The sequence below is a fragment of the Bos indicus genome, chromosome 10 (genome assembly GCF_029378745.1).
Source record: "Bos indicus isolate NIAB-ARS_2022 breed Sahiwal x Tharparkar chromosome 10, NIAB-ARS_B.indTharparkar_mat_pri_1.0, whole genome shotgun sequence".
In the NCBI taxonomy this organism is placed as follows: Eukaryota; Metazoa; Chordata; class Mammalia; order Artiodactyla; family Bovidae; genus Bos; species Bos indicus.
The window spans coordinates 11,988,629-12,016,475 of record NC_091769.1 but is presented as its reverse complement, the minus strand read 5'-3'; the positions used below and the strand labels follow the sequence as shown (position 1 = coordinate 12,016,475).

Sequence of the window (27,847 nt, the reverse complement as noted above, 5' to 3'; positions counted from 1 at the left end):
CAGCCACATTCCCCAAGAGAGCAAAGGGGTTACATCACCTAGAAAAGTCTTCTCTAAAATGAGAGGAGCAGCCTCCAGTGTCCAGCAGCCAGACACAATGGGGATACTAAGCCAACTTCTTTCTACTTCTTGCAGCCCTGACCGTGAAGTTTCTGACCAGGAGGTTTATCAGCGAATATGACCCCAACTTAGGTAAGGACCCACCCACTCCTCCCCGTTCCTCTGGCTGTGTCCCATTGGACTCTCCCCTGCACACCCACATACACTGTGGTAGGTCCAGGCCTGACCAGAACCACGCATCTGGGGGCCAAGGGGAGGAGCCATCAGCATAACCCAGGCCATGGGCAAAATATTTTAGGTTCCAGCAATGTACCCTTCTACAGCACACCCCAGATGGCTTAGGGGTTAACCCAATTAAGAGAACTGAGAGAAGTTGATTTGCCCTAAAATATTAGGTATGATGAGACTTGAAAAAAAAAAAAAATCAAACATTGCAGAACATCCACCTCCATGAAGTGTTATTCTTCCAGATCGTCATTCAGTGTACTTTTCCAGATAAGCTGGACATTTGGAAAATTCCCTAGTGATACTGGGTTCTAAACCAGTTTTTTAACCACACAAGAAAACTAGTCTTGTTTGCTGGCTCTCTCATGGTATATTGGGAAAAGGGATGCCCTGGTGTCAATCAGAACTGAGTTTGAATCCTGGCTCTGTCACTTACTGGCTGTGCACCTTTGAAGCAGTCACCTAACCTCTCTGAACTTTTGTTTCCTTATCTGTAAAATGGGCATAAAAATAGCTATCTCAGAGAATTACTGTGAGGATTAAAGAAATAACATATGTAAAAGATCTAGCCTAAGGCTTGACCCACAGGAGACACTAAATGCATATTTTCTTCTCCTTCCTTCTTCCTTCTCAGATGGCTTCCCATCTGTGGTGGCTGAGATTCGCCCAAGTTAATCAAATCAGTGTTTCTGAAAATTAATTTTAGCAGCAGAATGCTTTCCTCAAGTAACTGCTTAATGGACCCCCAATATCTAAATAAATACAGAATTTTATTAGTATAAACATAATTTAAAGCTCACATTTATAGCATTTCTTATGGTCAACTTTCCACAGAGAAAAATGGGATGTCTGGATGCTCTCTGCTTTTTGGAAATGGGGACTGCAGTCTTAGATTATTTTCCCCATTCATGAGAATTGAATAAGCTTTTGTGGAACCCCCAAAGGCCCTCTGAGGAAATCCAAGGCTCTGGGAGGACCCTTGGGGTCCCACAGTGAAGCAGCACCCACAGCAGGCCTTTGATGGAATGTCCCTGTGACACCAAAAGGAAAGAGCTCTTTAGCCCCTAGGTGTCCATCAGCCCCTCAGTCCAGGCTGGGATATTTAATCCCAGTGTCAGACCAGGAAGGGGACGTCATGGCTATTTGGTCCAATGGCTTTTAGAATTTATTCCTTAATCAGCAGAATCTCTTCTTTCAAGGAGGTCTTACACAAAGCCCTAGGGTGTCAAACAGAGAAAGCAAAAGGGGTCCCTGGCTAAGTCAGGAGTGCAGGGCAGGCAACTCGCTGACAGTCCCTAAGGGGTGGCAGGGGGTGGTGTTGGGAGAGGCCAGACTTGAAGTTGGTCACTGAGGGGAGTGGGAGGGAGAAAAGTCACACAGCAGGGATGTCTGGGAAGGAAAAATGGAGATCCCCAAGGACAGTGCCTCAGAAGACAGATTCTGGCTGCCTCAATATAAGTATGGGGCATACTTATAACTATTAGCTGTTTATCTGAAATTCAAATTTAACTGGTCATCTTGTATTTTATTTGACAACCCACCTCCAGTGTCTCTCCTTCCTGTCCCCCAATTCATACACTTCAGGCAGGGTACCACCAGGGGCGCCTAGTACAGTGATAGTTTGAGCCTCCTGATTGAGCAATTTTGGAGTTCTGAGCGAGTGGAGGAATTTGAAGTCAGACGGCTGAGGGGGCGGCAGCTGCGCAGTGGTTAGTCACCTCAGCCTTTGGTCTCTTACCCCGCCCTCAGAGCTTCTGAGCTGGAGAGACAGCCGGACGCTCTCCTGTCAGCCATTGGGAGGCCAGCGCTGCTCTTTGGGGCGCCTGTCCACTGTCTAAACATTCCAACCACTATCCCATGGCTAGTTCCAGCAACAGCGGGGACTCTCTGACCAGATCCTCTTCTGTGCAGAAAGGTCTGAGCATCTAAGGGAGAGGTAGCCATGTGGAGATGTAAAACCACCCTTTCATCCTCTGGAGAAGGAAATGGCAACCCACTCCAGTACTCTTGCCTGGAGAATCCCATGGAGGGAGGAGCCTGGTAGGGATCGAAAAGTCGGACACGACTGAGCAACGTCACTTCACGTCACTTCACTTCTAAGAGCTTGAGCCCAAAGAAGCCTTTTGGGGGTGGAGACCTCCAGCTTGGAGTGCAGTGTAGGCACAACATGCTGCTGCTGCTAAGTCGCTTCAGTCGTGTCCGACTCTGTGCGACCCCATAGACGGCAGCCCATCAGGCTCCCCCGTCCCTGGGATTCTCCAGGCAAGAACACTGGAGTGGGTTGCCATTTCCTTCTCCAATGCATGGAAGTGAAAAGTGAAAGTGAAGTCGCTCAGTCATGTCTGACTCTTAACAACCCTATGGACTGCAGCCTACCAGGCTCCTCTGTCCGTGGGATTCTTCAGGCAAGAATACTGGAGTGGGTTGTCATTCCCTTCTCCAGGGGATCTTCCTGACCCAGGAATCAAACTAGGTCTCCCGCTTTGCAGGCAGATTCTTTACCATTTGAGCCACCAGAGAAGTCCAGACCTCCTATTATTATCCCCATTTTACAGGTAAAGAAACTGAGGCAGAGAGGGCTCAGTGTTTTGCCTAAGATCATGGAGAATTTCAGGTGTGAAGGAAGATAAGACACCGCTCCAGTTGTCCTCCACTAAGGGTAGCCTTATGCTATTGAGGACTTCCCAGGTGGCTCAGTATGTAAAGAGATATGGGTTTGATTCCTGGGTTGGGAAGATCCCCTGGAGGAGGACATGGCAACCCACTCCAGTATCCTTGCCTAGAGAATCCCCATGGACAGAGAAACCTGGCAGGCTACAGTCCAGACTGAGCATGCATGAGTGGTATGCTACCGAGGGCCTGAAGTCAGAAGCCTGTGGGATCTCTGAGCCTCAGTTTTCCCATCTGGAAGATAGGACTAATAGACTGTGCTCTGTGTGTGAGCTGTGCCTTGTTATGGGTTGGGAGCTACTGGAACCAAGAGATTCAGTGCCTGTGTGCCTGTGCTGAGTACTCCAGGAAGGGATCAGGGTCTCCAGAACACCCTCTTCTCACAGAGGGACTGGGGGAATCTTAGCTGGTTCGCCTAGGGCAGAATGACAGCTTCTTACCTCTCTTCCCCCACAACCTGCTCCAATAAGGATACAGGTACCATTTCGGAAGCATCATCCTATACTTACTCTGACAACAGCTCCTTTGGTGGTGCTTTAAAAATTATTAGTGTAAATGAGAGAAAAACACTGGGGAAAGAAACTTCTCTCAGCATTAAAGTCCTCAGAAATTCATTTAGAACTAGGAGTTGTGCTGTGTGCTCAGTCACTTCAGTCGTGTCGGACTCTGTGACCCCTTGGACTGTAGCTCACCAGGCTCCTCTATCCATGGGATTCTCCAGGCAAGAACACTGGAGTGGATTGCTATTTCCTTCTCCAGGGGAATCTTCCTGACTTGGGGATTGAAGCCGCGTCGCTTATGTGGCTTATTTCTCCTGCAGTGGCAGGCAGGTTCTTTACCACTAGTGCCACCTGGGGAGCCCTAGGAGTTATGAAGCCCCTATTTATTAAGGGACTCCAGAATGTCCTGAGGGCAGGGAATTTGTGACAGGAAGGCAGGACGTGACTACATCTCGAAAAGGAGCCCCTACCGCCCCCCCAGCCCCTGGAGTCACCTCACTTGCAAGGGAGCGAGGGAGCTGGGTGAGATGATCTCATGACCTCTGGGCCTTCTGCACTCCCCCACGTATGTTCCACAGTTGCGGTTGGATGGGCAGCTTCTGCTCTGCCCAGTCAGAGCTGGAGGACTGGCGGGTCCACTGAACAGAGGGCGTGAGAGGGTCTCACCGTGGAGCCCTGAGTTCACGTTCTTTCTGGTAGGGTGCTGCGTGCCTGTGACCGAGTTCTCTCCTCTGGGTCTCAGCTCCTTGTCATCTCTCTTCAGCAGAGCTAACAGGAATCTCAGAAGGCTATCATGTTGTACGGGGCTACAGTAGACCAAGCCTGGGCTAATATTTCCCCCCAGGCTGGGCACAGCAACGGTGCCTCCTTGGGCCCAGGACTTGGGAAGCACCTAAAAGGCATGCATCAGACAACTCTGGCAGGAAAATAAAGACAAATCTGAACGAGACGTAGGCATCCACTCTTCTTGCACCAAATATAGTTAAACATTTGGGGCATATTTTCCATTAGATTTTTTTTTTTTTTTGTCTTTGAATAAGAGCGGCTATTTATCCAAGTCCCCACAGCAGGCTGGGGATGGGAGCTGTCTGCGATTTCTGCTGGCTGCTAGTGGGCCTGGCGTGTGTCCAGGCCTGGCTTGTCTGCCAGTGACCCTCAGAGAGAAGTGTTTGTGAATTCCGCCAGAGTTGGGGGGGACTATTCTCACAGTGGATTCTGCCAGCAAGGCAGAGAGGACCCCAGTTCTGCCCAGAGGGTTCTTCTTTGGGGTCATCTGGGGGCCCAGGGCCCCCCCAGGGAAAGGTGAGGGCCAAGTGCACCCCACATGTGGGCCAGTGGCACAGGGGAAATTTGGGGGTGGGGAGAGCAATTGTCTGTGACAGTGAGGTCCTCTTTGCAGGCTCGGCCACTTGACTCTTTCTCAGGTTTGAGGTCATGAGAACTTTGGGGGAAAAAAAAAAAAGCAAACGAATTTGAAATCCAAATAAGATCAGTGGTTCAGCTCATAGTATGGCACCAAAGTCAGTTTCCTAGTTTTGATCCTTGTACTATGGTTATGTAAGGGGCTAACACTGCGGGGAGAGGTGGGGGATAGGGTACACAGGAACTCTGTGTACTGTTTTGCAACTTCTACATGAGTCAAAAATTATTTCAAAATAAAAAGTAAAAAAAAACATCACCTAGGAATGTGAACCTGCCCTGGAAACTTTGGAGCATCATGTCCCCAGCATCCTTTCCCAGGCATTTGTGGAGGGCCAGGTATGTGCCTAGGGGCCCATCCAGTCCTCCCACAGCCCTTTGAGATGGCATAGGGACAAGCCTTTACCACAGTGCCTGACACAGAGTTAAAACTTGAAAACTGTTAGCCAGTGTTATCATGTTATCCCTGCTGCTGCTGCTGCTGCTAAGTCACTTCAGTCGTGTCCAACTCTGTGTGACCCCATAGATGGCAGCCCACCAGGCTCCCCCGTCCCTGGGATTCTCCAGGCAAGAATACTGGAGTGGGTTGCCATTTCCTTCTCCGATGCATGAAAGTGAAAAGCGAAAGGGAAGTCGCTCAGTCATGTCCGACTCTTCGAGACCCCATGAACTGCAGCCCACCAGGCTCCTCTGTCCATGGGATTCTCTAGGCAAGAGTACTGGAGTGGGGTGCCATCACCTTCTCCGTCATGTTATCCCTATTTACTTTTAAATTTTTTTATTTGGCAGAGCCAGGTGTTAGATGTGGCATGTGGGATCTAGTTTCCTGACCAAGGGTCAAACCCAGGCCCCCTAGCCACTAGACTACCAGGGAAGTCCCATGTTATCCTTATTTTAAAATTAGAAAACAGCCTCAAAATGTTGAAAAGACTTGGCCAAGCCACACAGCTTAAAAGTAGCTGACACTGGGTTTGATTTCCATATCTCCAACCTAAAACTTTCAACTCTGCTAGATTCCTCTGCATTTATTTTGACAAAGATTATGTGTAAAACTTCCTTGGAACTTCTAAACAAGATCTGACTCCCCAGCCTCAATCAGGTTGTGTGTTTCTCCTTTCATGTCCCTTCCCCTACTGAGTGCGAGAGGATTGTCCTGACCGTCCCTGAGGGGCTTCCTGTGGGCGAGGTACTGTGCTAGGAGAAGAGGGTGGAGAAGCTTGGGGATCAGGAGGAAGGGGCTAGCAGTGTAGTTCCCGAGGCCTCTGCCGCTCACTGGGCCCAGGAGCGCACACCTCCTTCTGCAGGCGTGGTGGGTGGGCCCAGCACACAGTCCCGTCCTCTGTGGCATGTTCTGTGAGTGACCTCTGATGCTCTGAGCCCTGACAGGTGCAGCAGCATCTCCTTGGTGGGAGGTTCTGCCCGTGTCCTCTATGTGGGTGAGAGCCAAGGTCTTCTCCTGTGGTCCCAGCTCAGCCAGCCCCAGAGCCAGCCCCCCAGGGGTGCACAGGGTCTAGCAGAAAGGCAAGCTGGGAGTCAAACCTTGCTCCCCCTGGAGTGGCCAGCCTGCCTCTGACTGGGCTGACCGTCTGTTACAGAGGACACCTACAGCTCCGAGGAGACCGTGGACCACCAGCCTGTCCACCTGAGGGTCATGGACACTGCAGACCTGGTAACATTACCCCCCCGTTACCCCTGAGGAGCTGAGAACCCATGCAGCCTCTGGAGGAATCCTGCTTCCAGAGTGGGAGCCTCGGATGGGAATCTGTAAACCTTTTCAGCCCCAATCTGTTGTGTGTCCCTGAGGTGCTGACCTCTCTGGGCCTGAATCCATCGATTTGCCAAATGAGAAGGGATAGGACAGGGCCTGGGGAGAACTGATGATTGCCGGTGTCAGTTCTGAGATCCTGTGCTCCGGGGTTTGGTGCCTGTGTTCACAGGTGCACACATGTGTTTACAGATGCCCCTCTGACCCCAACTCCCACTCCCCACCCAGTACATACATCTTCCTATGTTCTCACCACCCCCTACCAAGGCCCGATGCCAGTTCTTCTCAGAATCTAAAGGGGCACCATGAACCTGACCCCAAATCAGCAGTGCCCAGGCACAGCCAGGTCTCAGTAAGGGCCATGCCAGAATCTTGGCTCTATGCCCCAGAGGCCAAGGTCTCCCAGTCTGTGGTTGGGTGGTGGGAGTGAGGCTCAGAGACAATGTCTCCTTTCACATCAAGCCAAATCCACACTCAAGTGCCCCTTTGAAAAGGGCCCTGCTGGGGAACAATGTACAAAGACCCGGGGAGCAGGGAGGCGGGGAGAGGCAGCTTCAGGTGAAGTCCTTTACCCACGTCTGTTCTGCCCCTGACTGAGGCTGCCTGCTTTGTCCCAGGACACCCCCAGGAACTGTGAGCGCTACCTGAACTGGGCCCACGCCTTTCTGGTGGTGTACAGCGTTGACAGCCGCCAGAGCTTTGAGGGCAGCAGCAGCTACCTGGAGCTGCTAGCTTTGCACGCAAAGGAGACGCAACGCAGCTTCCCGGCTCTGCTGCTGGGCAACAAGCTGGACATGGCCCAGTACAGGTGAGCACGCACTTTGTCCCACAGCCTGGAGCTCACTTTCTTCATCTAGGAGGTGTCATCTTCAGGGATTATTTGGCTGCTAGGAAGAGTGATCCCCTCCAACGTAGGTGGAAGGGAGGGGGCGTGTCGTAAGGGTACAGCGTGGGCAGGTCTTCCAGGCAGTGCCGGGCAGGAAGGGAAAGGCATCCAGGCTGCACAGGGGCTGGACCCTGAAGGTCGGAAGAGAGGCCACTCCTTCCATCTTCCCAGGCCTCTGAGGTTTCTCTTGGCTTCACCCTTTCTTGCCTGAGACTATATGACCTTCTGTTTCCACACCCTGCAGCTGGCTGGTCATCCAGGGCCCAATTCCAGTTCTGGAGAGAGAGGCTCTGATAGGCAGCCTGAGTCAGGCCAGTCTGCTCTGGTTCAGCCAGCTCTCACCTACCCCAAGTGAGGTCCCCAGGCTCACTCCCACCGTTGGCTGTGCCGAGGGCAGGAGTCTCTTAGAAAGGGCTGGACTTCAATCAAAGGCCACAGACTGGGCCAGGGGGCAGATGACCACTGAGTACTACAGTCATATTTTGTTTGGCCAGCACAGTGTTTTAAAAGACCTGGAACTGGAATGCTTTAGGGCGGGGTGTGCTCCCTCCAGCTGACCACAGGCCTCACAGTCCCCATGGCTTACCCCTCCCCACACATCCAAGTTGCCTGCCTGGCCCCTGAGGTGTTTGAGACTATGATGCCTTCACCTGATAAGTGACCCCATTGGCCCTCTCCAGCACAGATGTCCATCCCTTGTGGCCGGTCTACCTGGGAGGTGGGGCAGCCTTCCTCCCCCCTCCCTCCTCAAGGCCAGTCACCCCTGCTTCCCAGATGCCAAAGGCCCATTGACTGGTGTTAGAAAGGCGGGGATGCTTAATATAGACCGGAGCTGATGGGCAGTGGGGAAAAGAGATGTGGTCTCACGAAAGAGATTCACAGGAGGAGCCTTCAAAGGCAGGCATGCCCTCACATCCAGACAGATTCCATCTCAGGGAATGAGGGAAGTTGTGTGAACTTAAAGCCAAAAGGTAGTCTTTGTGGAGTCAAAGAGCCCCCAGAACCTAGAGGAGGAATCAGAAGACTGTATTGAGAATAAACCAGTTTTAAATATGAAGGAAAAAACTAGGCCACTATTTTGGTCCCAATATTTGCCCAAGGGATTGTCTGAAAGTGGTTTGGGAGCAAAGAGCAAAGCAGCATCAGTTCCCTAAGAAGGAGTCATGATGATTTGTCCCCATTTCCTTCTTTGGTTGAGTCCCGAGGTTGGTAGGTCAGGATTTGACAGGCACAGTCAATCTAACTTTTGCTGAGCAGTGGCCAGTGTCTCCCATGATTGTCTTGCAGCTGAAGGGTAAAATGTGGGTTAGGGCAGTGGTTCCCAAACCACTGATACCATTTTTGCTAGGCTATGCCAAAATAAGCAAAAAGGGTAATAATGTTACATGCTGGGTCAGCCATTCACACACCTGCATGGGCACGTCCTTGTTTCTGAAAGCTCATTATTCAAGCCCCACAATGACAAAGTTTCAGATTCAAGTTCATCACAGATGCATGTAATACAAAGTATTCTTTCAAAAGGAGCTCCTCAGGAAACTGAACTGACAGGACACCAGCCTTGGGTGGGGAATGGATTCTGTGCTCTGCCCTGACCCTTTTTGTCCTAGATGCTCTCCCTGTCTGATGGGCTAACCTGCTTCTAGCCCTTGCTTCTGCTAGATTACCCTTGGCTCAGAAATCTTTTCCCTCCATACTTGCCCTGGGGTCTCCTCTAACCTCACAGGCTGTGTCCTCATGGATGGTGGGTGAGGCCACTCAGCAGTGGGATTTGGCCATTGAAACTTTAATCTCCAGCCTTTAGGGATTGCCCCTACCGCATCTCTTCTGGACATCTGGTCTACCAAAGGGCCAGTATTTTTCTCTCATCTGATGTCCATGCTCTCAGGACCTTCCTGAAAGTTACAAATACTTGATCCCACCATCAAGAGAGGTGGTTACAAATACTTGATTCCACTGTTATGAGTTGTTGTTCAGTCATCCAGTTGTGTCTGACTCTTTGAGACCCCATGAACTGCAGCACGCCAGGCCTCCCTGTCCCTCACCATCTCCTGGAGTTTGCCCAAGTTCATGTTCATTGCATCGGTGATGCCGTCCAGCCATCTCATCCTCTGAAACCTTCTTCTCCTGCCCTCATTCTTTCCCACCATCAGGGACTTTTCCAGTGAGTTGTCTGTTCACAACAGATGACCAAAATACTGGAGCTTCAGCATCAATCTTTTTTTTTTTTTTTCTATTTTATTTTTTTTTAATTTTTTATCATCATATAGCTTTTTTTAAAAATTTTATTTTATTTTTAAACTTTACAATATTGTATTGGTTTTGCCAAATATTGAAATGAATCCGCCACAGGTATACATGTGTTCCCCATCCTGAACCCTCCTCCCTCCTACCTCCCCAATATTCAGGGTTGATCTCCCTTAAGATTGACTGGTTTGATCTCCTTGCTGTCCACGGGACTTTCAGGAGGCTTCTCCAGCCCCACAGTTTGAAGGCATCAATTCTTTGGTGTTCTTCTTTCTTTACGGTCCAGCTCTCACAACTGTATGTGACAACTGGGAAGACCATAGCCTTGATAAAAGACCTATCGGACCTTTGTTGGCAGAGTAATATCTCTGCTTTTCAACATACTGTCTAGGTTTGTCATAGCTTTCCTGCCAAGAAGCAGTCATTTTCTGATTTCATGGCTGCAGTCACCATCCACAGTGATTTTGGAGCCCAAGAAGAGGAAATCTGTGACTACTTCACCTTTTCCCCTTCTATTTGCCATGCAGTAATGGGGGCGGATGCCATGATCTTAGTGTTTTTAATATTAATCTCAAGCCGGCTCTTTCACTGTCCTCCTTCACCCTCATCAAGAGGCTCTTTAGTTCCTCTTCGCTTTTTGCCGTTAGAGTGGTATCATCTGCATATCTGAGGCTGTTGATGTTTCCCTCTCCTATCTTGATTCTTTGGGCAGAAAACTCCCTTGATGTTTCCAGTTTTCCTGTAGAGATCTCTCATCTTTCCCCTTTTGTTGTTTTCTTCAATTGTTAAACACTGTTCATTGAAGAAGGCCTTCTTGTCCCTTCTAGCTATTCTTTGAAACTCTGAGTTTAATTGGATATACCTCTCTCCCTTGCTTTTTGCTTCTCTTCGTTCTTCCGCTATTCCTAAATCCTCCTCAAATAATCACTTTGCCTTCTTGCTTTTCTTTTTCTTTGGAATGGTTTTGTTCACTGCCTCCTGTACAATATTATGGACCTCTGTCCATAGTTCTTCAGGCACACTGTTATCTAGATCTAGTTCCTTGAATCTGTTCATTACCTCTACTGCAAATTCATATAGGATTTGATTTAAGTCATATCTGGCTGGCCTGGTGTTTTTCCCAGTTTTCTTTAGTTTAAGCCTGAAGTTTGCTATAAAAAGCTGGTGATCTGAGCCACAGTTAGCTCCAGGTCTTGTTTTTTGCTGACTGTATACAGCTTCTCCATCTTCGGCTACAAAGAATATAATTGATTTGATTTTGGTATTGACCATTTGGTGATGTTCATGTGTAAAGTCATCTCTTGTGTTGTTGAAAAAGTATTTGCTATGACTGATGCATTCTCTTGGGCAGAATTCAGTTAACCTTTGCCCTGCTTCATTTTGTTCTCCAAGGCCAAACTTGCCTGTTACTCCAGGTATATCTTGACTACCTAGTTTTGCATTCCAATCCCTGATGATGAATAGAACATATTTTTTAGGTGTTAGTTCGAGGAGGTCTTCTAGGTCTTCATAGAAATGATCAACTTCAGCTTCTTCGGCATCGGTGGTAGGGGCATAGACTTGGATTATTGTGATGTTGAATGGCTTGCCTTGAAATGAACTGAGACCATTCTGTCATTTTTGAGGTTGCACCCAAGTACTGTATTTCAGACTCTTTTGTTGATTATGAGGGCTACTCCATTTCTTTTATGGGATTCTTGCCAACAGTAGTAGATACAATGGTTATCTGAATTTGCCCATTCCCATCCATTTTAGTTTGCTGATTCCTAGGATGTAAATGTTTATTCTTACCATCTCCTGCTTGACCACGTCCAATTTTCCATGATTCATGGACCTAACTAACATTCCAGGTTCCTATATAATACTGTTCTTTGCATCATCGGATTTTACTTTCATCACCAGACACATTCACAACTGAGTCATTCACAACTGAGTGTCATATCTGCTTTGTCCCAGTCACTTCATTCATTCTGGGGATATTGGTGAGTCTTTTTCACTCTTCCCCAGTAGCATATTGGGCACTTTAAGACCTGAGGGACTCATCTTGTGGCATCATAATTTTTTGACCTTTTATACAGTTCATGAGAGGTGGTTGCAAATACTTGATCCCACCGTCATGAGCTGCTGCTGCTGCTGCTGCTAAGTCATGAGAGGTGGTTACAAATACACGATCCCACCATCATGGGAGGTGGTTACAAATACACGATCCCACCATCATGGGAGGTGGTTACAAATACAGGATCCCACCATCATGGGAGGTGGTTACAAATGCACGATCCCACCATCATGGGAGGTGGTTACAAATACATGATCCCACCATCATGGGAGGTGGTTACAAATACACGATCCCACCATCATGGGAGGGGGTACAGGATAAAGTGGGAATAGGTGCTGCTCCCTCTCTTGTGTTGTCACCCTTGCTGTCTCTGGCATGGCAGACAAAAGTTCCCATGAGCCATGAGAGCTCTGCCGACCACAGGCGTCCTGAGTCATGACCATAGCCCACCAGGCCTCTGTAGACACCGTGGTCTCACATCCTTCTGACCAAACCACCACCTCGCTCCAGAGCTTAATCCACACCCCAGGGCTGAGGGCGGCTCATTTCCTGACCAAGGAAATGAGCTGAGGAGACATGGGGCTGAGAGTGGCCATCTTCCTCTGGCCACTGGCAGGGTCTAGCCAGGGACTTTGGGCCAGCTTCTCCCTTCCCCTGAGCCTCGTTCTGACATTCTGGCTTAGGTGACATCAGCTGCCATTTAGTGAGCAGGGACTGTGCTCGGCCCTTGACACAAATCGTCTTTTTTAATCTGAACAACCCTGAGAGGCAGCTGTCATTCTCCCATTTTACTAATGAGTAAAACTGAGCCTCAGAGCGATGAAGATGGCTCCAGGTCGTGGAGCTGGTAAGTGAGGAGCCAGGAGTAGGGCCAGGCCTGCCTGACTCGGATGCTCCTGACCCTGACTCCCCCTGCTTCCTCGCCAGGCAGGTCACCCAGGCAGAGGGCGCCGCCTTGGCGGGCAGGTTCGGGTGCCTGTTTTTCGAGGTCTCTGCCTGCCTGGACTTTGAGCATGTGCAGCACGTCTTCCATGAGGCAGTACGGGAGGCGCGGCGGGAGCTGGAGAAGAACTCCCTGGCCAGGCCGCTCTTCATCTCGGAGGAGAGAGCTGTGCATCACCAGGCCCCACTCACAGCCCGCCACGGGCTGGCCAGCTGCACCTTCAACACACTTTCTACCACCAGCCTGAAGGAGATGCCTGCTGTGGCACAGGCCAAGCTGGTCACTGTGAAGTCATCCCGGGCTCAGAGCAAGCGCAAGGCACCCACCCTGACACTATTGAAGGGCTTCAAGATCTTCTGAGGCCCCTGCTCAGGATCCCAAGCTCGGCATTGGGAGGTCTGCCAGGCAGGGGCTGGCTTTTCACCACCGGCTTTCCTTCTGATGGAATAGTAGCCCTCACCGTCCGGCAGACAGCTGACCCCTCCTCCAGCGCCAGACAGTGTCCCTGACACCCAGATCACTGTAGGAGCCATAGGGACAGACAGGAATGCTGCTCCTGTTCCCTCCAGGCCTTAGTTTCCATGGTAACCACTGTATCCCTCACCCTGAAGGAAACACCACTGTGACAACGTGGAGACCTGGGGTCAGCCGGAAATGGAAGAAAATGGCAACATCCGTCATGGTGCCATCATCCCCTTTCCTGCTCCAGCTACAGCCAGGCCTGATGTGGCCCCTAGGGGATGGCTCTGGGTGGACAGCTTCATGAGGCCTTCATGAGGCTTGAGAGCAGCCCACCCTGAAGTCCCAGCACCTCCTGGTGGATGGGCAGGGCAGGGCAGGGGCAGGTTTTGCAGGGCTGGAGCCTGACCCTCCCCTTGTCTTCTGACCTCGCAGAACCCCCAGGCCACAAACCCCACAGTTTACTCAAGTAAAATCTAGTTGAGAAATCCTACTCAGCCTGTGAGAAGCAAAGCTGTCTGGGGAAGGGCTATTTCCAGTGCTCTGCCTCTCAGTGAAGGTGGAGGGAAAGTGCTGCAGGCTGGCCAGTGCGGGGAGCCTCCGGGGTATTTCTCTGGGAGGCAGGGCCCCTGTATTTTCCAACCTTAAATCAAGGACTCTGTCCACAGACCCTCAGGACCAGGCTTCTCAAGGTGACTGATCAAAACTGCAGAACAAAGTCATCTTCTCCAATGACAATCACCCAGGACTCCAGGGACCCCACACTGGGTGTATCAGGCATCCAGTAAGGAGAAACAGTGTTCTGCGTATTCTGTCTCTAGTCTGGGATTGCAGGACCTAGGATCTTTGGCAACGGGTCTGTGTGTTCAAAGTCCCCTTTTGGAAGATAGAACCTACAGCATTTTGGGTTCATAAATTTTGCATAAATTATTTGGGGTTGCCATCCCAGTTTGTACTGCAGCATGGTGGCTCACACACAGGATCCTTTGGGATCCCATGGTTAGTAAGAGAAAGGTCTCAGAGGCAGGGGCTTTCATAGTTTTCTAGCTCTGTTTACCGCAGGGCCCCTGGCCCAGAGGAAGTCTTTCATGGACCCTCGGCAGATCAGCAGGTAAAGGAGAGGGCTGCAGTGGAGGGAAGGGAGTGTATACATGCTAAGTCACTTTAGTCGTGCCCGACTCTGTGCGACTGTATCTACTGTAGCCCACCAGGCTCCTCTGTCCAGGGCTTCCCTGGTGGATCAGATGGAGGGAAGGGAGGGGAAAGGAATTCTGAGCCCAGAACCCTGCCCCTTCCTTACTCAGCCCTTCCAGGAGCTTGGATTGAAAACAGGAGCTCCAGCCCAGGCTTCAGCCACATTCTACAGATGGAGAAGCCGAGGTCAGAGGGAGGCTGGGAACTCCTCAAAACCATGTGAGGAGTCTGACCAGGCTTCCTGACCCACAAGCTGGCTCTGGATTTCGCACTTTCACTCCAAGCCACTTCTGTGTGGCCCACCGCCATTTGAACAAACTATGCAATTCCAACTGCCCACATCCAGAAGCATTTTAATAAAAAGATTTTGTTCATTTTTTTCAAAGCAGGGTTTTAGTTTGATTGCAGTTCACTCACTCTGTCTGCGAACACTCCGGGGGCACTGCCCTGCACCCTGACTAGCTTTCAGGTTCTTGTGGGTCTGGAAGATGGACCCGCGGCACATCACTGCATTTTGCCTCCATTTCTCCCTGGGCCAAAGTTGGCTTTTCAGAGAGCAAAGTCTCTGTTAGGCTGGTCAGGTTCTTGTCATCTTTGTTTCCACCCTCAGCCAAGTACAGGACTTCTGGAGTTTGTTTTTCCGGTGGCAGCTTCTTTTGATTTCTGGGAGGAGAGAAACACTATTGATTGTGGGTTCCCTGTATGGGGGTATCTAGTGGTTGGAGCAGTGGTTGGGGCTCCCAAGTGGGTTAGCAAGTTTGAGGCGGTAGATCCAGTACACAGTTCTGGAAACAGTCTGGGGAGAAAGCTGAAATGGCTTGATAGGTTTTCGGCAGAGAAACATCTTAGACTTCTCCATGCATCATCTTACCAAACCCGCAGTGCCATCCGTGAACTCAGCTACTGTTGCTTCTCTTGCAAGTGACATATCTCAGAGGGGCCTGAGGAGCATGTGCCTGGGTCATGCATTTCTCTCCTGACTCCCAGTCCTGTGTTCTTTTCACCAAGCTATACTCTCATCCTGCTTAGTATAGTCCTTATACCCCATCCCTACCCTCACTCCACTCCATCCCTAGATGGAAATTCCTACCTAATCCTTCTGCCTCTAGGTGCTTATGTCTCCAAACCGGCCCACACACACCAGCCATGATTCCAGAGTCCTCAGCTCAAGTACCTTCACTGGCTCCCCACTGCCCACTTCTGGAACCTGGCATCCAAGATCCAGCCTTCCTACCAGTAACTTACCCAAACATCTTCCCTCTGAGGTGGTTCTACTCCAAGTCCCCACCCCTAGATCTCCTAGTGGAGAGACCCCGCCAGGGTTTGAGCTGACTGCCCAGACAATCTGTTTGGGTCACAGTCAGATGGGGAACATCTGACTGTCTGCTGCTCCTGAGGACAGCTGCCTTGTCTCCGAGGTGACTTTGCCGAGGCGGATGCTTCCTGACAGTCTGAGAGAGGAAAATTCACTTTCTCAGAGGCACTACCCCTCTGGGTCCTTCTAGCAGACTGATCTCACTAAAACATAAACCTTTCATGTCCCTGTACAAAGCTCTTCTCTGGCTCCCCAGTGCCCATGAGCTAGAACCTGAAAACTCCTTAGGGAGCCCCCAGGGCGTGTACACTCTGGGCCCTGCTGCCTCTTGACCTCCCTTTCCTCCCGCCCCCAGAGTCCACACTACAGCCCCCTGGGCCCTCCTGCTCCTCCCTTGAGCTTGGGGTGTGCTGTCCCTTGGTCAGCACAGCCTCCATCTCTTTTTTGCCCTCAAGTCCCTAGATCCCACCTCTGTATATCCCACAGTTATCACCTGTCATTCTCAACTACAGTTGTCTCCCTACCAAACTGTCAACTCCATAAGACCGAGGCTGAATCTATCTTGTCTAGCCCTGTGGTCCCCATTCTCGGCATAGAACCTGGCCCACAGCAGTGCTCGGCTTATTCTGTGGAATGAATGATGACTGAGCTGTAGCAGTTCATAATGACTAGTTACTGATGTGAACGAAATAACTGAGTTCTTTCTTTCTGGCTTTATATCAAAACTATGAGGAGGATTCATAGATGACATAAGATACAGCATAGGAAGAAGAGCTTGGACGTTGGCCAATCCTTCCATGGATCCTCAGTGAGCTTAATCTGTACAGTGGGACTAAGTAACTTGTGCCAGCCCCACTTTACAGGGCTGGTTTGATCAAGTGAGAGAATGTGCAGGTGCCTTCAAAATTGCAAACCATGATACAGATCTGAGGAGGGATTCTCAGTATTACTGTTTAAAAGTTACTGCTAGTTACTGCTGCTGCTGCTGCTAAGTCGCTTCAGTCGTGTCCGACTCTGTGAGACCCATAGACTGCAGCCTACCAGGCTTCTCCGTCCATGGGATTCTCCAGGCAAGAACACTGGAGTGGGTTGCCATTTCCTTCTCCAATGCATGAAAGTGGAAAGTGAAAGTGAAATCCCTCAGTCATGTCTGACTCTTAGCGACCCCATGGACTGCAGCCTACCAGGCTCCTCCATCCATGGGATTTTCTGGGCAACAGTACTGGAGTGGGGTGCCATTGCCTTCTCCCACTGCTAGTTACTAGGATATAGTAATTATTGAATGAATGAAGGAATGAGTGAACCAATTATTTGTTGAATAACTTCTAGAATCTGACACTGAGCCAGTTGCTTGGGGAAGCAAAGTTGAGTCAAATGTAGTTCCCACCCTCAAGGAGCTTTCAAAAGTTAGTCCTGGACTCATCCAGAGAGTTTAACAAAATGCCAGTGCCCAGGTCCCCTCCCCCACAGACCCTCTGCATCAGAATCTTGTGTTTAACATTCTTCCGCAGGTGATTTGTTTGTTCATCCAGGGTTAAGGAGTATTGTTGTCATAAAAATGTCAGAATTACCCAGGAGTCCCAAGTAATCTCAGGTCTCTATCCATGCCCTGCATTTGGCCTTGGAGTAGCACAAGGTTTTCCCATGTAACCACATCCCTAATTCTGCAAAAGCCCCCACTGAGCACTCCCCACAATCCTACAAGGAAAGAATCCATCACGGTTGCCATTTATAGAAGGAGAAGCCAGCCTGGAGGTACTGCGTGTCTTGCCCAGCTAGTGAGTGGCAGAACTGGAATCTGAACCCAGCCTGTATGACTCCAGAGCCAGTGATCCTGATTTCTGAGACACACCAGCCCCCGCCCTGCTTGCTGGCCAGGGAATGGTCATCGGGGATAGCTGCTAGTTTTTCTGCAGCTTTGGGTTCTCAAACAAACAAAACCCTGCAGGCTGCATTTTGTTGACCCAAAGGGTGGACAGCCAAGGTCTCTAGATGACCCCTCTTTAGATTTCCCCACCCTTCAGAGACCACCCCTAGACCAGCTCCTCACCTGTTTGCCTGGATGTTCCTTCCCAAGAGGATGAAGCTTATTATGGCCACCAAGGCTGCCAGGACGAACATGGAACAATTCCAAGGAGTTGCTGGGGAGGGACATGCAGGATGGAGCCTTGAGGACAGGCCGGGTGCCCCTCAGGCCCCTAACAGACCAACTCACAGCATCAGCTTCCCCCTGCTGTGGGCCACATATTGTAGAGAGAGACTAACCAAGCTGAAGATGAGCCAGGGAACTCCTGATCCAAAGTAGGGGATAGGGGGAGAAGAGATCTCTGCTCCAAAGAAGTTCTCATCTACCTGGGGGAGACAGCACTGCAGTGGGATAATAATAGTGGGGAAAGGAGGTGTGTAGTGAAGATAAACTTCACCATCTTCAGAGTTTTGCTAGGGGCTGGCCAAGTGCAGTACAAGGGAAAGGAAGGGAGGGAGGAAGGGAAGAAGGAAGCAAGGGAGGGAGGAAAGAAGTGAGGGAGGGAGGGAAGAAAGGGTGGCAGTTAAATTAGATTTGACAAGCTGCCTGCAGATAATATATAAAGTAGCTCATCTGAGTTTGGAGAATCAGGATCTGTCCATACCATACCCAGATGAGGCAGCATCTAGCTTCAGAGCTTTTGCATTTACTGTTCACTCTACCAGGAATGCCTTTCCCCACATAATCTGCATGGCTAATTCTGTCACCTCCTGAAAGCCTTTATTCAAACATCAGCTTCTGAGGGAGGCCTTCCTTGACCACATTACATTCCATGGCTGCACACTTCCTATTCCTTTCTTGGCTTAAATTTTCTCCTTATTACTCATTTCACCAGCACGCTATGCATTTTAGACATTTGCTGGTTTTCCTCTTTCACTAGAAGGAATGCTCTATGAGGGCAGAGATTTTTGTGTTTCCACTTCTGTAACCCCCATGCTGAGAACAGTCCGTGGTGCACAGAAGGAACTTAATAAATATTTGTGAATGACAGGATGGATGAGTAAATGAGCGACCGGACCCGAGGAAAGGAGAGCGCAGTTTAGCCAGGCCCCTCTGGGTAGTGCGACCCTCAGCCTCAGTTCTTGCCCTGGAGGAAACGTGCAGCCTGCCGTGGAGGAGAGGACCATGATGGGGGCTTCAGCCAGGAGAGCGCACCCCCACCACTCATCCCCGCCGCTTACCGTCCTCTACTCGGAAAAACCAAAGCATTTCTTCCAGCAGCTCCAGAGGCACCTCGGTCATGGGTGGGGCTCCGGTTAGCTTCTCACTGTAGTTCATGCCCCTGCTCCTGGTTGGGATATGTTTCTGACAAGGAAGTTCTCAGACCCCTTCGCTCCCAGCTGCTTTCCTGGCCTACTAAGGTTATGACCCTTGGCAAAGGCCTGAAGACTCCTGGAAACGAAGAACGGAGCATGAATGGATATCCCACCCCAACTTACTCTCCCCTCCCTGCCCAAACCCTGGGCCCAAACTCTGCCTCTCCCTGGGCCCAAAGTTACAGGACTGAAATAGCTGGAACTCCCGGAGCAGGTGGGGCCTGAGCAGAGACCATAGAAGTGGGAGCCACTCAAATCTTTATTAAAACTCATTACACGTGGGGAGGAGCACTGACGCGGGTGTGGGAAGGACTGAGCCACTGATGGGCTGTGGGACCGACTCTTGCAGGGTCTCTCCAGTCTCGCCTGCCGAGCATCCCCTCCAGCGTCTGCAGTCCACCCACTCCTTCACCAAGTTTCCTTAGCAGCGGATTTTCCTGTGCTGGCCAATCACAGTGCCTGTCTCCCCCACGTGATGAAGGCTGGGCCTATCACCGTCTCTCTCCTGGATATCAAAATACCCAGGACCCAGAGTGGAGAATGGTGAAGTGCCAGACAAAGGTAGCTGCTGGTTAAATTTGGACCATTACAGTTTAATATAGTCCTAGAGATCGGAGGAGCATGGTAGGCTGCAGTCCATGAGGTCGCTAAGAGTCGGACACGACTGAGCGACTTCACTTTCACTTTTCACTTTCATGCATTGGAGAAGGAAATGGCAACCCACTCTGGTATTCTTGCCTGGAGAATCCCAGGGACTGCGGAGCCTGGTGGGCTGCCGTCTGTGGGGTCGCACAGAGTCGGACACGACTGAAGCGACTTAGCAGCAGCAGCAGCAGAGGTCCTAACAAGTGCTATAAGGAAAGAAAAGGAAGTGTAAAACTTGATAAGAAAGAGTTAAAACTCATAATTTTCAGATGACAAGATCATCTATTAATATCTAGAAAAATAAACAATAGAACTAATAGACGCATTCACTGAAGTTGCTGTATACAAGCTCAAAATAGTATTTCTCCCATTATTAGTGAAACTGGAAAATTAAATAAAAATAAGATCATTCACAGTAGCATCCCAGCATCCCACAGTAGCACAGTAGCATATGAAGAATTTTTGGGAGGTGGGGGCTGTGCTGCAGGGCATGTAGGATCTTAGTTACCCAAACAGAGATTGAACCTGTGACCCCTGCAATGGAAGCATGGAGTTCTTAACTCCTGGACCACCAGGGAAGTCCCTTGAAGAACATTTTTTAACTCTAGAACAAGATAATAATAATAAATGATCTGAATAGAGTGGGATTTATGTTTTCAGACAGGATAAACTTACTAAGATATCAGTTATCCCCAACTAAATCTATAAATTCAATGCAATCTCAGCCAAAATTCTAGATGTTTTTTGAGGACCTTGATACACTTATTCTAGTATTTATATAGACAAAGTAAACTGCAGAGTCAGACAGAACTGAGCACCTAAACATCGAAAAAAACACTAAGAGGGGAGACTGGCCCCATCAGATGTTGAGATGTATTATAATAAAAAATGTGGTTTTGACATAAAACCAAGTCATTATACCAAGGCATGGGAACAGAGATTTCATAGAGACCTATATTCATGTAGAAACTTAATATTTCCAAGGTAAGGATAGCTCTGCTGACCAGTAGGGAAAGGAGGAATTGTTTAGTAGATGGTGTCAGGAAAACTGGCTCACTCTATGGAGAAAGGAAGACCAGTTGCACATCTAGGGGTTTCCCAGGTGGCTCCAATCCACCTGCCCATGCAGGAGATGCAGGTTCAATTCCTGCGTTGGGACAATCCCCTGGGGGTGTAAATGGCAACCCATGCTAGTATTCTTGCCTGGGAAATCCAAGGACAGAGGAGCCTGGAGTCCATGGGGTCACAAGAGTTGGACACAACTAGCACACATCACGCACAGATGCACATCTAATGAACAACACACACAAAAACAGACTCCAATATTAAAGGCCTAAATGCAAGAGGAAAAAGTGCAAAGTTAATAGAAGTATGCTGCTGCTGCTGCTAAGTCACTTCAGTCGTGTCCGACTCTGTGCGACCCCTCAGACAGCAGCCCACCAGGCTCCCCCGTCCCTGGGATTCTCCAGGCAAGAACACTGGAGTGGGTTGCCATTTCCTTCTCCAATGCATGAAAGTGAAAAGGGAAAGTGAAGTCGCTCAGTCGTGTCCGACCCTCAGCGACCCCGTGGACTGCAGCCTTCCAGGCTCCTCCATCCATGGGATTTTCTAGGCAAGAGTTCTGGAGTGGGGTGCCATTGCCTTCTCCGAGAAGTAGGGTAGCACTTCTTAAAACCATACAAGCTTAAGTCACTGGATAACAACAGAAAACTGTTGAATTTGATTACATCAAAATAAGATGATCTGTTCAATGAAGAATACTATCAATACAGTAGTAAACACATTTCTGATTGGGATAAGATACTTGTGATGCTTAAAACCCAGAAGAAACTGATATCTAAAATGTACAAAGAATTCTAACAACAGGAAAAAGACTAGAATCCTAATAGATAATATAAACAGGCAGTTTACAAAATAGGAAACTCAAAAGGCTAACAAGCATATGAAAATATGCTTAAACTCTTTGGAAATCAGAAGAATGACAATTAAAATGAAATGAAACACCACTTGACATCTATTAGACTGGCGTAGTTTGGAAGGTGGATAATGCCAGGTGTTGGTGTGGTTCTGGGGCTGTAGCCTTATGCACTGCCAGGGCGTGTAGACTGGGGCAGCCATCTAGAGAGCACATTAGTCAAAGTAAGTGTACACATGATCCAGCAGTTCTTCTCCTGAGTGTATTCATATCCTGAAAGTATCCCCAAGGATCATAAGGGAGCATGCAACACCATTTATGAAAATTCAAAATACATGCATACAAAACAACAATACACATTTTACAAAGACATATTTTTAAAAAGAGACATTCAACACATTAGATAATTATCTCTGGTGCGGGGATGGGCATGGGAGGGAGAGGGGAGGAAAAGGGGTCAGAAGTGGAGATCAAAGTAAAGGGTTTTGAACAAACCAATCATGAAAACATGTCATAGGGCTAAGAGGACAACAAGGCAAAGAGAGGCCAGAGGCCATCTCAGAATCCCCCCAACTCTTGATGTCCAATCCAAAATAGCCTTTGCAGGCTCAGCCAGGAACATCCAAAAACAACTGGATGGCAAGCAGCCAAACAAAAAAACAAGGTACTAATAAAAAGACTGACGTCAGAGTTTTCTCCAACTCTAAATGCTCTGAGAAAACTGAACAAACATCTACAGATTTTGAAGGAAAATATTTTGATACAAATATAATACTGAGCCAAGTTTTCCATATATGAGTCATCATTCACATGCCAAGGGCTTCCTGGGTGGCTCAGTAGTGAAGAATCTGCCTGTAATGCAGGAGATGCGGATCTGATCCCTGGGTCAGGAAGATCCCCTGGAGAAGGAAATGGCAACCCATTCCAATATTCTTGTCTGGGAAATTCCATGGACAGAGGAGCCTGGAGGGCTACAGTCCATGGGGCTGTACATGAATCAGATACAACTTAGCAACAAAAGCGTCACTACACTACTAATGTGCCAAGACAGAGATGGAAGTCAGGGAAAAAGAAAGATTTTTTTTTTAAAGAGTTTCACAGACTCAGATGCCCACTACCTACTTACACATTTGAAGGAGATATATATATATATATATATATATATATATATATATATATACACACATATATATACACTGAATAATGGAAAGACAAATTACAGGGATGGCCAATCGATGTGATCTTGTATTCCAGCTCCAACTTCTCCAGAGCACTTGTTAAGGGTTGTGATCTTCTGTCTAGTCTCAGATGCAGGAATACCTGGATTAATTGGTAATATTGGCCACAGACCCTTGTTGCATATGCGGAACATGCACCCCCTCCCCCGATATACACCCACAGAGAAAAGAACACGGAGGTCAAAATGTCAACACCAGCTCCCTCTAGGGAAGTGGGCTGGGGTGTAGACCCATGGGACATCCACTTTGAACACTTCTGTACTGTATACCGGAGAAGGCAATGGCACCCCACTCCAGTACTCTTGCCTGGAAAATCCCATGGACGGAGGAAGCTGGTAGGCTGTGGTCCTTGGGGTCGCTAAGAGTTGGACACGACTGAGCGACTTCACTTTCACTTTTCACTTTCATGCATTGGAGAAGGAAATGGCAACCCACTCCAATGTTCTTGCGTGGAGAATCCCAGGGTGGGGGGAGCCTGGTTTGCTGCCATCGCAGGGGTCGCACAGAGTCGGACGCGACTGAAGCGACTTAGCAGCAGCAGTACTGTATACATTTCTCCTGAGTACCTACTACCTTTGTGAAAATGATACATGTAATTACATTTTTAAATGTATATATTTTGTATGTATATTCTAAAAACACATATTTTGTATATTTGTGTGTATTTTAAATGTATGCAAATATTAGCCAAAGAAAATGAAAACACCAATTCAAATGATACATTCACTCCGATGTTCATAGTAGCATTATTTACAATAGTCAAGATATGGAAGCCACCTAAATGTCCATTGACAGATATGGATAAAGATGTGGTACACCTGTACAATGGACTCAGTCATAAAAAAGAATGAAATCTTGCCATTTGCAACAGCATGGATGACTTGGAGGTATGAGGCTAAGTGGAATAAGTCAGGCAAAGAAAGACAAATACTGTATGGTGTCACTTGTATATGGAATCTAAAAAACAAACTAGTGACTATAACAGAAAAGAAAGAGACTCACAGATACATAGAGAACAAACTAGTGGTTACTAGTGGGAAGAAGGCAAGGGAGGGACAAGAGGGGGTAGGGGATTCAGAGATACAGACTACTGTGTATAAAATAAAGAAGCTACAAGGATATATTGTACAGCACAAGGAATGCAGGCAATAGTTTATAATAACTATAAACAGAGTATAACATTTCAGAACTGTGAATCACTATGTTATACGCCTGAAACATATAATATTGAAATCAACTATACCTCAATTAAAAAAAAAGTATGTATCAATTGTATTTATACCTTTCTGGACCAAAATTCCAATTTTGGATGTTAAATTAGTGGAACTAATCAACATGTCAGTTCTTCCCAATGTGATCTAAAGATACAGGCAGCCCAAATCAAAATCCCAGCAAGTTATTTTATGGATATTGACAAACTGAATTTCAAGTTTATAAGGAGAAGCAAAAGGCCCAGGATACTCAACACAGGATTGAAGGAGAAGAACAAAGTTAGAGCACTGATGCTACCCAACTTCCAGACTCACTTTAAAACTCCAGTAATCAAGACAGTGTGGTACTGGAACTAATCAAAAAATGTACACATCTGCATGTGGACTGATGCCCACAGTGGAATGTATGTTTTTAAACATGCATAGTATTGTTATAATAAAAATATAGCAACACATGAAACAAAATGATAAGATGGATACACGTTGGCCCTCTCTATGTTAATGCTACAGAAACAAAGGCCACATTCCCCTCAAAGCACTTATCCAGTTTTTTCTACAGAGTATAGCAGTAATATCTCTGAATTTTTAAAAAATTATTAGCTAAATGTCATGATTTATTTGCATTTCACTTTTCTGTTATTGTCTTTTTCCTGCTTCTGGTTCCCATCCAAGATATCGTATTGCATTTAGTCGTCATGTGCTCTTAGGCCCCTCCAGGAGATTCCTGCTTTATTTATATTTTTATCTTTCTTTTTTATTTTTCTTTTGAACTTTTAATTTTGTATTGGCGTATAGCTGATTAACAATGTTGTGACGGTTTCAGGTGAACAGAGAAGGAACTCAGCCATACATATACATGTATCCACTCTCCCCCAAACATCCAGGCTGCCACATAACATTGAGCAGAGTTCCCTGTGCTATACAGTAGGGCTTTGTTGGTTATCCATTTAAACATAGCAGTGTGTACAGTGTCCATCCCAAACTCCCTAACGATCCCTCCCCTGGGCAACCATAAGTTCTGTTTTCTCAGTCTGTGAGTCTGTTTATTTTGTAAGTAAGTTCATTTGTATCATTTCTTTTTAGATTCCACAGATAAGGGATATCACAGGGTATTTCTCCTTCTCTGTCTGACTTACTTCACTCAGTATGAGATGCCTGCATTTTAATCAGAGCTTAACCACCTGCCCCTGGACATGATTCCTGCCAAACACCTGGCACCCGCCACCCCATTCCCGCGGCAGGCTGAAGACACTCACCCTGGGTCCCGGGTTCCGAGGACTCGTCTGGTCTGCTGGCGGGAGCAGCACTGATTTCTCTCTTCCTCCTCCTCCTTTCAGGGGACACTGGTTGGTCTCTGCACCGGAGCTTCCTGCATAGCTGTCACCTGGGGGGCAGTGCGGCAGAGCCTGTGGCAGCCAGGCCCATTTGGGAGCTCTGCATTTAGCACACGCCCATGCCTGGAGCCTCCTTTGTCACTCCGGGGTGACTGACCTCTTGAATGAGTGGCCGCTGATGGCAAACAGGCTCCATCTGACTTTCACAGTCAGCAAGAACCAGGAGCCCGATACTTTCCTTCTTATCTGTTGGCCTCAGGTAACAGGAAAACATCCAAACCCTCCTGCCAGCCCAGAGGAACGGGCTGGGGAGGACCCTCTGTCCGGAGCGCCATCATTGCAGGGGGATGTGTGCTATGCCCACGCTGGGGCTCTATTTCCTGGTGTTAGCAATATTTAACCACCGAGCAGGGAGCCAAGGCTGGCCTTTTACAGCCTCTGCTTTCTCACAGCGAGGGTCATGGCCTCATGTGATATCCTCACAGGAAGCTATAAAATAAGACCTTTGGAGGGCTGGGGGTGGGGAGACAAGACACGTGAGGCTGTGTGGGTGACCCAGAGAGGAGGAAGCAGGTCAACGCTGTGTAGCAAGGGCTTGGTGGGGAGGTAGGAGCGAGGTGTCCCCCAGCCAAGCCAGACACATTCAATTCTGATCATCAGTGGGCTTTTCTACCTACCAGCTCCTTGCATCTCCAAAAATCCTTAGAGCTGGCTTAGCAAAGAGTAGGGTTCCCATTTCCCACATGACAAAAGAGGTTGAAAGAAGTCACATGACAGGTGCAAGCTCCTCTACGAGTTAATACTGGCCAGCGGTGTGGACAACAGAGAAAAGGAGGTGCAATGGGGACCTAGGGCCTGAATGGAACTCCAGCTCCTCCTCATTCCGTCACTCATTCATTCAATAAATATTACTCGAACACCTACTGTGGACACAAGGTAAGCAAGACAGGCAAGGTATCTAGTCTCCTGAAGCTCATACTCTAGGGGACAGACAGCCCACAAAAAAGTAAGTAAAACAAATAATTTCAACTAGTGACAATTTCTGTGAATAATTTCAACAGCAAAATGATGCAGAAATAGATGGGGGCTGTGATTACTGAATTACGTTACTAAAAACTGAATGATGAAGAATTAACTATGCAAAGACTTGGGGCAGCAGGTGCAAAGGTGCTGAAGAAATAATGAAGTTCACGAGTCTGAGAAATGCACAACAAAGGGCAATGCAGCTGAAGCACAGAGGTGGTTGGAGGTGGCACAGTAGTTACAGGGTAGGCAGAAGCAGCTCATGCCACAAAACAGGATAAGGGATATGGATGTAGAGCGAAATCACTGGAGGGTGACATCCTTGGACTGACATTTATCCAGGATCAATTGGCCTGCTGGGTGGACAGTGGTTTGTCAGGGAGCAAGAGAGGCGATGGTAGCCTGTTGCATTCATCCAGGCAAGAGACAGTGGTGGTTTGGACCAGGTTAATGCAGCGGAGATGGTGAGAAGTGCTCAGGTTCAGGATGTATTTTGGAGAGAAAGGCAGCTCATAGATTTCAAAAAAAGGACCGCAATTCTAACTTTCTTAAGCACAAAAGGAATTTAAAAGGAATTCATTGGCTCGTATAATTGGGAAGAGCAGAGTGGAGTCGACCTTAGGGATAGCTGGAATCAGGAGCCTGAAGATCCTTCGCTCTTTCTCTCTCTTGGTCTCTCCCTGTTCTCTCTGGATATCACGTTCTTTCCTACAGGCAGGCCATCTCCTGGCAGCTGGACCAGACTGTGGGAAATCCAGGCTCACACTGTCACAGCCAGAGGGGGAAGGAATCTCTTTTCTTAACTCCAGTTTGACAATTCCTGGGACGGGACCCTAATTATCCAGGTCTGGGTCACAAACCCACATTTTGGATCAGTTATTGTGGTCAGGGGTGAAGTACTATGAATGCTGGCTCAAATCTCATGCCCACTGAGTAGCCAAGAGAGAAAGGCTGTGAGCTGGATGGGCATGTCAGTGTGGGTCCCTAAAGTGACCCTTGACCACAGTCATCTGAATCTGCCCTGGGGGCTGTCCCTGAGATTGTGTCCCCTTCAAGATGTGCCTTCCCCAGCCAAGGCTTTCCACTCTCCTGCCTGTGTCTCTTTACTTCCTCCTCTCATTCAATTCTTTCTGCTATAACTTATCCAATAACTATTATTCCATGTCTGCCCTGTGCCAGGATTTATGCTACTAATAAACAATCACAGGCATTGTCCCTGACCTCATGGAGACTACAGTCTTGTGGTCACACCAGGGATCATGCAATTGATAGCTGTGTGATAAGTGCCATGAAGTACACACAGAGATGTGAGTTCATTACCAAGCCCTCCCTTCTGCATAGCGTCAAATGTACCTCTGGACAAATCAATCTTACCTTGAACTCTCTTGACCTCTCCAGTCCCT

General features: G+C 48.3%; 2 protein-coding genes across 5 annotated transcripts in view; one reads left to right on the top strand and one right to left on the bottom strand.

Annotated features, from left to right (window-relative positions):
- RASL12 (RAS like family 12) overlaps nt 1-14,806 on the top strand; it is a 17,070-nt gene extending 2,264 nt beyond the window's left edge. Inside the window, exons 2-5 of the mRNA XM_019968123.2 lie at nt 136-192; nt 6,470-6,543; nt 7,257-7,447; nt 12,753-14,806. Of these exons, the coding sequence (XP_019823682.2) occupies nt 136-192; nt 6,470-6,543; nt 7,257-7,447; nt 12,753-13,128 (698 nt within the window). The 3' untranslated portion in view covers nt 13,129-14,806. The remainder of the gene's footprint in view (nt 1-135; nt 193-6,469; nt 6,544-7,256; nt 7,448-12,752) is intronic.
- SLC51B (SLC51 subunit beta) lies at nt 14,755-27,847 on the bottom strand. Of its 4 annotated transcripts, XM_070796897.1 has the most exons (6): nt 27,819-27,847; nt 25,344-25,471; nt 19,817-19,929; nt 18,944-19,154; nt 17,787-17,877; nt 14,755-15,084 (listed from the first exon to the last, which is right to left on the bottom strand). In XM_070796897.1, the coding sequence occupies exons 4-6, from the start codon at nt 19,038-19,040 to the stop codon at nt 14,880-14,882; spliced, it is 393 nt and encodes a 130-aa protein (XP_070652998.1). In that variant the 5' UTR covers nt 19,041-19,154; nt 19,817-19,929; nt 25,344-25,471; nt 27,819-27,847; the 3' UTR covers nt 14,755-14,879. The 4 variants fall into 4 exon arrangements, with proteins under 4 accessions (XP_070652998.1, XP_019823684.2, XP_019823683.2 ...); XM_019968125.2 differs by lacking the exon at nt 27,819-27,847 and having other exon boundaries at nt 19,803-19,929; nt 25,344-25,760; XM_019968124.2 differs by lacking the exon at nt 27,819-27,847 and having other exon boundaries at nt 25,344-25,760.

Excerpts from the sequence above, each read along its gene's own strand:
- SLC51B (XM_070796897.1), bottom strand. The coding sequence starts at position 19,040 with ATGAACTACAGTGAGAAGCTAACCGGAGCCCCACCCATGACCGAGGTG. Across the intron at positions 17,878-18,943 it reads GTTTTTCCGAGTAGAGGACG|CAACTCCTTGGAATTGTTCC; the intron begins GTAAGCGGCGGG and ends GTCCCTCCCCAG. Across the intron at positions 15,085-17,786 it reads AGGAACATCCAGGCAAACAG|AAATCAAAAGAAGCTGCCAC; the intron begins GTGAGGAGCTGG and ends CTCTCCTCCCAG.